This window comes from Asparagus officinalis, chromosome 8, assembly GCF_001876935.1.
Source record: "Asparagus officinalis chromosome 8, Aspof.V1, whole genome shotgun sequence".
NCBI classification, from domain to species: Eukaryota; Viridiplantae; Streptophyta; class Magnoliopsida; order Asparagales; family Asparagaceae; genus Asparagus; species Asparagus officinalis.
Window position 1 is genome coordinate 46,281,602 of NC_033801.1, and position 12,500 is coordinate 46,294,101.

A 12,500-nucleotide genomic window follows, 5' to 3' on the forward strand; every position below is an offset into this window, starting at 1 on the left:
TTCCTGCAGCTCTAGAGACCCCAAAACAGAGCCATCTACTCTGTTTCCTGCAATCAAATGTTTTCTCCAGCAACCTACAAGCAACCAGCATCCTCTTGTCTTTTCCCTTTCCTACAGACCTACGGCAAAAACTCTCAAATATCCTTCAAGCAGTGCGTGCAAGACAATCATGGGTTGTCGATCTTGGATTAGTACACTTAATTAAAATCTTTTTTTAGGTGTGATTTTATTAGGATTTGCTGTTAAGTTATTCAAAACTTTTTTGATTTGATTTTGTCAGGATTTATTTTGTGGTTAGGTTTGAGATTTAATCTATTGTTAGTTTAATTTCTTTATAAATAATTTGTATCCTCTCTTTTAGAGCTGGACATTGATGAATAACCTTCTGAGTTTTTGAAAAAACTTAATTTGAGTTGATACAGTGTGAGTCCATTAGGGTGTGAAGCCTAACTTTATCTATATTATGTAAGTTCTTTGTTCGAATGTATCTCCTCCGCAAATCCACTTCTTAAACCAGGTAGCTTCCTTAAGTAGGGGGGAAAAAGTTCACAATGAACGTTAACCTCATACTGTTCATCAGCATGAAAAATAACCCACTTTTATGTTCACTTCCACTTTGTGGATAGCCAATGTCCTCGACAAGCCCTTCGCCTCCACCACCAATCATCCTCCTCGTCGACTTTTTATTCCGATCAATACTTCCGTCCCTCACTATAGACCCTCTGTAACATGAGAGTTAGCCACTTACTACCCTTGAAGCCCACACAACCTCTAATTGATTAATTTCTGATTTGTTTCTCTCAGGCATCTATCTGATGAAAACAAAATTTCTCTTCTGGTTGTACTGCATTAAATCGGAAAGCACCGCATGAAACCTGAATATGCGTATTGGAATGGGTACACATTGACAGATGGGTCTCATGAAAATCTCTGGAACAGAAAACTACCCACCGTCTGAATAAAATACCACGTTTTAACTGGTAATACCTGCTTACTTTGACTATAGACACAGCAATAAGTAACAACAAATACTCAGGAAACAAAGAAAACATAATTTACAATTCCATCATACATAAACTTCATGAGTGTAACAAACTGTGAAATCACCGTCTTAGGCCTTCTTAACCTTACACCCTCCAGGAATCTCTACTTATGGAGTTGCGGTCAACCGTCCATTTCTACCCCTATTCCAGAATCTTGATCGTACATATAAATCAAAGGAAAGAAGAGATGCAAAATGGTGTTTCTGTTCCATTTTACAACATTACAGGACTTTCCTCCCACAACCTTTTCTGCACAATCAAAACCCTCTCCTCCTTGCCCGAGGAGAGAGCATCAACTGTGGGTTCTACTTCTGATGACCATGCATCCCATCTCAAGGCTGGCAGGTACCTCTTAATGTAATCTATAACAGACACTTTGTCTCTGATGATGGCAAAGCCTTGAGGCCGCAGTATCCGATCCATCTCTATGAGCAAATCCTCAAAACCACATCCTTGCTTTTCTATCTTGGAGAATAGGAGCCAAGCATGAAGGAGATCGTAGGTGCGAGGATAAGTGGAAAATGATTCACACCTACATTGCATGTTAAGGGGATCAACAACTCAAATCATTTATAGTCATATAACTAATCTCACAGAGATCAAGCAAGGTATATACAGTTCAAACGCCAACAGTAGCATACATTTAAGATTATATATATATATATATATATAATACCTATACTACTAAAGTCTTGGTGGGATCCATACCCGTTTCCTATCCACTTAAGTTGATAGGAGTTTTCATATATATAATATATATATATATATATATATATTATATTATATATATATATATATATATAGTATATATATATGCTAAAAATGACCACTATGTGCTGTTACACAGAACTCAGTCAATTGTATGTTTTTAGTATGAGGTGACTGGCGACTCTGTTAAGATATACTTCTAATGATATTTGGAGATAAGTATTTTGTATACTCCTGAACTACATGAATACGACTGAGTTAAGACCATTCTGAAGATTTTCGGAAATATGATTTTTGCATACTTTTTAACAAAATGCATACAGGAATCATATTTCCGATTGTATGAATATTTTTTACAACTCATCTTAAATACTGAGAAGCTTTTATAATTCGATTGTATGAAAATAACTTTAATTTTATAATTTCATGATATGTAGAAAAACATTAGCAGCCAATTGTTATTGACAAGGTGGTGATCGATAAAGACGATAACATCTAATCTGATATCCTGTCTACCTCTTTCATACGAGCATCTGATTACTTTCCATTGCATGAGAATAACTCAACTAGCATGGAGGACATGACTGCAGCTTTATTATGTAATAAACTTCGAAAAAAACTAGTCTATACTGATGCTAAGGGTTTCTCTGTATAAGAAATGAGAGAAAGTGTACTTTTTATAATACAAATCCATACAAGGTTCACTGTCGTTATTGTAAGAAAGGACACATGAAGATAGATGGTTGGAACCCTGAGAAAAGCAAAGCGTTGATTGATCAAGCAGGTGTATCTACTCAAAAGAAATTTTCCATGTTGCAGGCAGCACGAATTGTTTTGATTATTCATTAATACTGGATTTGGGGGTTCTTATCATATCTATCCAAACAATGATTTGTTTACTAACACGAGGCTACTAAAAGTCAAATAATTACAGAGCTGACCTCAGTATCAACTCTAGGATTGTTGCTCAAGAAATACATTAAATTCAAGATGTTCGACAGAGTAAAACATACAATGTTTGACATCCAACATATACTTCAACTCCAAAGACTGAAAATGCTCACCTAACATGGGGTGCTAAACAGCTAAAGGTTGTAAAGAATCTTGTATTGTCATCAAAGGAAATAAAATAGGAAGGATCAAAAAGCTTAAAGGGAACTGGATGAAAGTCAAGTAGACTGAATTCACCCTGCTCCTGAAGCTAGTAGTGGGGCACTGTTCAATATGAAAATGCAGAGTGAACATGATTGGCCATTGTTAGTGCTTGGGGAAGGTTCAACTCTAGACGGAGGTCGGACAGGGGCCGACATCCTTGTGGCAACCATGAGATATATTTATATCGGTTATTTGTCAAAGAAGCTTTAAAGTTAGCTTTTCCATATGTACATGCTTAGTAACATCTCGAATAAGCTAGCTTTTGAGTCACATTTAAAGAAGTTAGGATTTCCCAACCTTTAAAAAACTAGCTTATAAGGTCAATAAATAATCTAGGTTTGAAAGCAAATGACTTTTCTATCCATACTATTTTATAATTTTTAATCATAAAAGCCAAAAACTATCACACCTTAAAGCTTCGCGAACAGTAAGGCCACGCTGCCGCAATACTAACAACCGCCCCCCCCCCCCCGCGTGAAAAAACAAAACAAAACAAACCTTTGAAAAACAATGAATAGACCCTTGATGCATTACAAACAAACCGTAGGAGATACGAAAAAGGACTTTTAAAGAATTAAACAACTAGAAGATTCATCTATGGCTGACTAAAATCCATGAAGATACAAATTAATAGTGTAGTAAAAATTAGCTGATTTTATTGATTTATTGCCGATATGTCGGGTTTTGGCCATGGCCAATATGACTTTTACAAAAATTTATTGCATATCATTTTTGGCTAATTTCTCCCAATATTATCGGTGTAAATTCGATAAAGCGGTCAATTTCTCGTGGGTAAAAATCGCCAGATTTTCTATAATTTGCATTCCTAGTAAACAAGACAAAAACCCTCTCTTCTCCGTACCCGACCCACATACACCAAAACAAAAACAATGATATACTATTCTATTATGCATCCATTGAACAAAAATAATTGGCTAGTGATCCTAAACATGTGTTATTTACGTACTAGTTTATATTACATTAAATGTGCTCAGATTACATTTTAGGACATTATATTATATATGCTCATCATCTGATATGACACTCTGATTTTTACTACTTATCTCTAATATATCCCCGATGACTAGGATCCGATATGAATTTTGATCGTCCGAAATAATTTTGTGATAACTGATATTTAAAACCTTGCAAATCACAAGATTTGGATTCTTCAACTTCGACATGACATAATGATCACAAGCAAAGATGGAGATTAATTATAAAATCCATGTTTGTCTGGATGGTACTTCAATTCCGTCACTTGGGTTATCTCCACTAGAAAGATGGGGGCAATAGTCCGCCATGCTATGCTCAAAAGAATATTGACTTGCTAAATCAATTCACCTTGTTGACCTATAGGAAACGAACGAGACATCCGAGCTGAAATAAGTTCACCTCATCCATTCATGAAGCAAGCTAGGGGACTGATAGGCCAACATTCCATAAGGACAACATGATAGATAGTACTCGGGCTCGGGCTAATATGAATAAACGTGGAGGCATAGACTTGATGACGTAGGATGCATGGTAGAAAATTCATGAAATAGTAGGATGCCGGAAACCAAACGAATTCGAATGGCTGGCTGATTGCACGCAAAGAAACAAGCTTATCTCCAAATCCAGAAGGTGTATTCTGATATATTATATATGAAAATCGCATATCTTGACGAGACAGAGTCAATTAGTTTAGCAGATTCCAAGAATCCTATTAGTATCAACCGTTTTTTGGCAGAAATTTTAGAAATAATCAACTTTTATTTTATTTTTAGCAACGAAGTTAGGAGTCTATTTAAATTATAAAACAAATTCAATTTTGATTCAGTTTGAACTGATTTGTTTCCTCTATTATAAGGAGTCTTTTAAGTAGTTTTGAATAATTTCTTTCTTTTATAAATTCTATTCTTATTAGGAGAAGGCTTTGTTTTTCTGTGTAAGAAGAATTGTAATAAGATAGTTAACTTTTCATTAATAAATCTCTTTTTTATTACTTCGTGGATTCAAGGTTGTCTCTTCATGGATTCAGAGATTGTTCTTTGTGAATTCAAAGAACACTCCTTGGTGTGTTCAGACATTTCAACTTCCACATTGTATTAATTGGTACTGATGTAGGTAGAAAAATCATAAAAATGTAGGATCTTCAGAAGCCAAACAAATCCAACTAGGTGGTTGAATTGCACGCAAAGAAACAATCATATCCCTCATCCAGAACGCAGATTCTAATATATTATATATGAAAATCGCCAATTTCGACGGAGTCAATCAATTTGACAAATTCCTAGAATCCCATCAATATCAACCTTTTTTTTTTTGCAGAATTTCAAAAATAAACAGCATTTTTTTTATTTTCGGTAACAAAGTCTGAGTCTATTTAAATTAGAAAACAAATTCAATTTTGAAGCAATTTGAACTAATTTGTTTCCTCTGTTATAATGAGTCTTTAGATAGTTTTGAATTATTTCTTTGTTTTATGAATTCTATTTTTATTAGGAGAAGGCTTTATTTTCTATTTACGAAGAACTATTACACGATAAATAACTTTTCATCAATAAATTTCTCTTTTTATATTACTTAGTGGGTTCGAGGTTGTTTCTTCATGGATTTGAAGATTGTTGTGGATTTAGAGAATAAGCCTAGGTGGATTACGAGGCTTTTAACTTTCGCATTGCGTTAATTAGCCTTGTTTCTCTGATTCTATGGCAGGCAAAGCCCCTATTACCCTAACTCGGATTAAGATTCGCGTACACTGACTTGCGTTGGAAATGGAGCATCTGAACACTGGACGAGTTCGAAATCGCATTGATGATTGCCAAAGACGTAATCCAACTCAACAGTATGAATACAATAGCAACAACTACGACTCTGAAGCCTCATGCCAAAATTATGGTCGTAGAGACTACTCAAGGTTGGATTTATATGATACTGAAAATATGAGGGTTGATTTATCATCTTTCAATGAAAAACTTGGTGTAGAGGATTTTATTGATTGAATTGATGAGGTAGAGAGATTTTTTGAGTACTCTGAAATTTCAGAAGATTATGAGGTTAAACGAGTAGCCTGTTGACTTATGGGTAAAGCATCTTTTTGGTGGCAATCACTAAATGAGGAATGCACCTATTAGCAAAAGCAAAAAATCCGATCATGGGAGAAGACAGAGGAATTGTTGAAGGCTCATTTTCTTCCTACCTATTATTATGTGTTCAATCAATACCCAAGTTTATACTAACTACGATCACAAAGGATTAAGCAAGCCCAATCTACCCCTAAGCAAGACTCTGGAGTTGAGAAGAATACTAAAGAAGCAATAAAGAAAGAATAATCACCTCAGAAGCATAATATCTTCCACATGAGATGTACCATGATGCAGAAAACTTATACTATAGCGAAATCTTGTCTCTCAACGTATGGTGGGGAAATTAGGTTTGAAGATAAAGAAACACCCTGCCTCCTGCAAGATCGACTGGATTCACAATGACAATCATGTGTAGATCGATCAGGTGTATCCGGTATCTTTTTCATCGGCTATAACTATGTTAATGAGATATTGTGTAATGTGGTCAAGGTGGATGCTTGTCATATGTTTTAGGTAAGCCATGGTAGTTTGATGTTGGTGCCACTCACAGGAGCAGAGATAACATTTATATCTTCAAAAAGGATGGACATCAGGTTACACTCATGCCTCTTATAGGAAAGGAACCATCCAAGATAGAGACTATTGAAAGAACATTTGGTAGCAAACAACGAGGCTTTCACAGTAGACCCGAAGCAAGCTGAATAGATCTATGCATTGATCAGTCGATTGTAACTGGAAAAGAAGAACTGCTCCCATCGAGATTCCTCTTACGGTGCAAACCTCTATTACAACTGAGATTCCTATGTTGATGGTGATATGTTAGTGAAGATGGGGATTATGCATGAAATTCATGAAGTTGTGAGTGAAATTACATATTTTGATGTTGTTGCAATGGAGAAGGGTAGAATAGAGAGCGAGTCCATCGATGATATATGTAATTTGTTTGGGTGGAGGGTCCAAAGCAAAGGAGATGAAACAACTGGAGATGAAGCATGTGGAAAATTCTTCTTTGAAAGCAATGATCGTCAATGATTTCAACAATGTGAGATGATACTTCTGGCACTTGAATATGAGAAGCAACAAGAAAAATATTTAGAGGAGTTTTTCAACTCAACTACAGAGCTATATGTTGCCAATCATATACCCATGCTGTGGGAAAGATTCATACATAATTTTGATTCATAAGAAATCCTAGCAAAGGAGATAAAACATATGAAGAAAATCAATGTTAAATACAAAGCGGATGCTAATCAATGTAAGAAAAGAAAAGTGTTTATCAAGGAAGCTACTATTAAAAAAATATAAACTCGAGGTCAAGCTTCTTTCAATAAGTGGAGACTAATGTAGGACGCATGATAGAAAATTTATGAAACAGTAAGATCGCCAAAAGCCAAACGAATCTGAATGGATGATTGAATTGCGAGCAAAGAAACAATCATATCTCCTACTCTGGAAGACATTCTGACATACTATATAGGAAAATCACATTTCTCAATGAGACAGAGTCAATCGGTTTGGCGAATTCCCTTCAATATCAACCGTTTTTAGCAGAATTTTAGAAATAATCAGCTTTTATTTTATTTTTAGCAATGCCGGAGTCTATTAAATTAGGAAAGAAGTTCAATTTTAATTCAGTTTGAACTGATTTATTTCCTCCATTATAGGGAGTCTTTTAGGTAGTTTCGAATTCTTCCTTTTGTTTATGAAATCTAATTTAAAGAAGGCTTTGCTTTTCTATTTAAGAAGAAGAATTATAATAGCCTAATAGGGTAGATAATTTTTCATTAATAAATTTCTCTTTTATATTACTTCGTGGATTCGAGGTTGTATCTTCATGGATTCGAAGATTGCTCTTTGTACATTCAAAAAACACCTCTTGGTGGATTCTGAATTTTTTAAATTCGTCACTCCATTACTTGACTAAGTACAAGAGAAGGTAGGGTAATTGAATGTGTCTCACATCCAGTCAAATATGGGTGCTAACCTAATTATGAGATATGATGAATTGATGAGTTTGATTAGGATTAGAAAATAAGGTGTGGAACTAGTCCTGCATCAACTAGAAGACGATAGGACACGTGGTGAAGTAAGATTATGCTCAAAGTTCCATTATGGGTTTCTTCTACTGGGTCAATTGGATCTAAACCTTAGTAAACTATATCTATTTGTACATCTCTAGCACTGGAACTTGGCTAAATCTTTAAAATCTGTGAGGGATTACTATGCACTAGTTTGAATGGCTAGCAAGCCAATATAGGAGAGTTCAAACCTTTGTGATATGTGACAGCCCTTTTAAGCTGATGCATGTTGAACGTTAGTTCAAGATGCCTATGAAAATCATGTAATGATCACACGCTTCGAAGTATTTGTCATGTTGTGATGCCTAAGGAATTACCTAGTGTAGTGCTAACCAAGACCTCTTTCACCACTTCCTAAATATCCGAACATAAACTAGTTTTACTGGCACAAGATACAGAACATTATTCTATGTCCCAATTTACATTTCTTAGTTTTGGTTTTAACAGTTCTGATGATTTTTATCTTCTTTTGCAAAGTTCACAAGAACAATTTAAATACAAAAATTTAGGACAAAAAATGAAAATCAAGATGCATAGCATCTTTAAATCATGTCTTGTTATGTGGGGATTATTATTGTTGCGATTATCTCAGGAAAATGACAGCTAATTTGTAAATACTTTAAGATTCTTATGTACAATGTCAGTTTACCAGACTTAAAACAAATATAAATTAGTAAAAGATGTTGCATCCATCAAAATGGATAGAACTAAGTACAGTGAATGCTTTGAAGACAATAGTATTCATTTTACAACATTCCATGCAAAACAAGGAGTTGAGTGGCATGTGCCTTTCTCCCAATAAGTGCATACAAGCCAAAGGTCATGCATAATTATTAAAAAAAATTCCCTTGTCATCTTGATCCAGTAGCAGAATACAAAAAAAAAAAAAAAACTCCATTTACTATGGTCATGTCTCTGATGATTGATGCTTAAGTTTCCAGGTGTTTGGCACTAGGTGCTCGATTTATGATGGAAGAAATGTAACTAACTCAAGTTTCTTTCAGGTGAGGTTCATCTCAAATAACAGTACTCGTAATCATTTAAGGGAAGCAAACAATAGCAAGATTTGAGGATATCTCAATGCAATGTTGCATTCAGAATCTATTTTGCAGCACTCCGTCAATGAAAGAACAAGCACAGTAACTGAAATGGAAAGCGTGAAGAAAAAAGTGACCGTCTGACTAGTGTTTCAGATGGCACTACCTGAATGAAATATCCACAAACAAAAGTTAAAACCAGGTTTATGAGCACTATCTTCCTCATTCACAGATTGTAATGTATTGTCTGAGTTACACTCTGTAATTAATAAGGATAATACCACCCTATTATAAACTACAATTTGACATAGGATGCAATTTTACAGCACTGGCCGCTAGATCTTGTGCTATTCACGATCCTGCACTTTTCACAGTGATTGTCCTTTTCTACTTTAATTACTTCTAAGCCATATGAAATAACAATCACTCTTATTTATAAGTTCATTAGATACACTACATATTCAGGCAAAACGAGATATATCTGAAGAAAATAGAAACACAAAACACAAGCATGCACGAAGTGCCACACATAAGGAACAAGAGGTAACATGTACATTATATATTCTGCTATGCTAATAGGATGTCGCTTATTAAAGAACACATAAAACCATAACAGGTGGTAGAAAAAGATGTTTCTAAAAATATCAAAGAGGCACCAAGATGTTACAATAATAGGGTATCAACAGTATAAGACAAACGAAAGCATGCGGAATAAAATAAATACATACCAATCATGGATAGTACCAATTAAACCGCGATCATAGATTATCTTCAATTTACTGGATTCATGAACAGGTATAATGTTCATCACCCAAACATCTTTGTCTGCAAGAGATGCTGCAAATCCACCAAGGTTTGCTCTCATATCCATTATATTTCTAAAAGAATTCTTCTCAATTTTGGATTTCATCTGCTTCCAGTATTGTATCACTCTCCAATGCCACACCTCCTGAAAAGGTAACTTTTTAGGTGAATAGTAAACGGAAACTGGTGTTTTATAAATGCAAATAGTACTAATGTCGCTCCTGAACTCACAGTGTCTTCCTTATATTTCTCAGAACTCATGCCAAGTTCTTCCAAACGAGGTGGTGGTGCAATCAGCCTCTGCGGCCATGGAACAAGTTCACTACCTTTTGCCCTATTAACCTCTGTTGTCAAATAAAATTATTATTCAGATTAAAAATTCCTATGAAGTATCAATGGGACTCATCCAAATTCAAAAACAAAGTAGCAATTTCAAAAAAATAAAATAAAATAAAGTTTAGCAGACTCAGAGAGCTAGAACTGCACGGGGGTGCAGCAAGGGATTGTCCTCTAGGTATGAAATTAATGATATTTAAAAGAGAACTACTACCAAAAAGAATTAGCACCAATAATCATAGTTCCTAATATATAAATATTGGACGATATTGAAGCCCAAAAAGCTAAAAGTATTTTGTCACTTATGGATTAACCCCCTCAATTCATTTCAGTTTTCAACATAGAGGAACTAAATTAGGAAACAATGAAAGTTTTTCTTTTCTTTTCTTTTCTCTCACATACTCCCAATCGAAATCAGAAAATAGAAAGGATCAATTCTTTTCTAGAACTTTTCCAATGTATTGCTAAGGAGATTACTTACTCTTGGAGTATGGTGTGATGCATGCTTCCATGGGCACATTCCAAACCGCATCAGGATCATCATCAGAACTACACAAGGGGGGGCGTGTCCCTGGATCTCTCCTCGAATAGCACCCATTACTCAAAGGTTTAATCCATATCACAGTCTGGTTCTTCTTCGATGCTATTTTCCAGCACATCCTATGCACAAGATCATTCATCGCACTCCATATCCTCCTATTTTCTTCATCATGTGCATACGCCTCAGGTGAGGAGTATACAAAATACCCTCCTGGTCTCAACACCCTATCCAACTCCAATAGAAGAATACCATCCCTCTGAAGCCAATCTATCCTACATCTAGAGCAGTGAGCCAGCTCAAATGAACGGCTCGGGTATGGAAGCCTCTTAGTCCCCAACACGCCAAGCGTCGCTGGAATCCCCCTCTCTAGTGCAAACTGTATCTGGTTCTCATGCACATCATTAGGTGCAAGCGACATAGCAATGATGTCCAGAGGCAAAAGGTAAGCACCAAAGCTTGCTACCCCACATCCTACATCAAGAACATTCCGAATGTTTCCGCCGCTGTTGAGCTTGTTGTTCGGAAGCTTGAGCATCTGGGTTTTCCATTTAGAAGATTGCAATCACAAATCAAGCTCTGAATAACAAATTTGATGCCTCCTTAAACAAAAGAAAAGTTGATTTGTGAAACTACTGCTAGGCAATAAAAGCCCCTTTTTTTTGGTGGGTTTTTAGTTCGAAATCTGAGCTGTGTGTGTGTGCGTGTGTGCGGGGCTTCATTCAGTGCCCAAACCACTCCTCACCTACGATATTGCCTCACAGCGCTGCGTCCTCATCCAAGCATTTAAGAAATAAGAAGAAGAAGAAGAAGAAGAAGAAACGGGGTAATACCTGAGCAATGGAAACTATGTATTTGTCCGCTCCATAGTGGAAATGGGTCCCACCCCCTGGGAAATTGATCTTCTCCCCGTTGACCACCATCCACCTCTGATCAGACTTCTCATCGGCAAGGTGCGTATGGGGAATGTTGGCCTTCCACACCTCGTCCCGGCTGGCCGGCCACCTGACGGGAATCTTCGGACACGACCCAATAACACATCAAAAAGCAAACGGACTCGTAAGGTTCCAGCTCCGGCCCCAACACCCGCCGCCCAAATAGCAAGCAGTAAACAAGATGACGATAGGTTTGGCGCTAATAAACATACCTTGTACCCAGCCGGAGGAGGGGACGAGGCAGTTGTACGGCGGTTCGGGGCGGCAATGGCGTTCGTAGTGCTCCATCAAGGCGAGATTCAGCTAGAGCTTGACTCAGCTGGTAGATGAGATTGCGGCGTCCAGCATGGGATCAGCTCCGAGTACCTCACATCACAAACCTAAAGCCCGCCCGCCAAAATAAAAAACGAAGTAAGATTTTTTAAAAGAAAATGAAAAAAAACAAACAAATCGAGGAGGAGGGAGGGAGGGAGGGAGTCCGGGGGGGGCGGAAGCAGGAGGAGTAATACGGGAAAAGAAACGGGGGAGCGAGAGTCGGCGGCGGAAGCATCGGATCGGAATCGGCGCCCGAAGAGGATCCAGAAGCATCGTCATTCGTGCGCGAAGGCCGGGGCCGAAGGAGGTGCCGTAGTAGACGCAGAGGAGAGCGAGGGAGACGATGAAGCCGAGGAGGAGGTACGAGAACGCCTTCCTGCTCATCGATGGAGACAGTCCTTCTCCCCCCTCCCCACCTCTTCGCCCGCCCTATTATGAAGATCCCCTGGGTGGTGACCGCCGCAAGTGGGTCTTCTGTCT

At 37.1% G+C, this 12,500-nt stretch overlaps 1 protein-coding gene across 1 annotated transcript; it reads right to left on the bottom strand.

The window, feature by feature from the left end:
• LOC109819910 (probable methyltransferase PMT9) lies at positions 956 to 12,017 on the bottom strand. Its single transcript, XM_020385881.1, has 6 exons — positions 11,918 to 12,017; positions 11,604 to 11,786; positions 10,714 to 11,308; positions 10,128 to 10,240; positions 9,821 to 10,041; positions 956 to 1,575 (listed from the first exon to the last, which is right to left on the bottom strand). Exons 2-6 carry the CDS (start codon positions 11,691 to 11,693, stop codon positions 1,257 to 1,259), a joined length of 1,338 nt encoding a protein of 445 aa, XP_020241470.1. The 5' UTR covers positions 11,694 to 11,786; positions 11,918 to 12,017; the 3' UTR covers positions 956 to 1,256.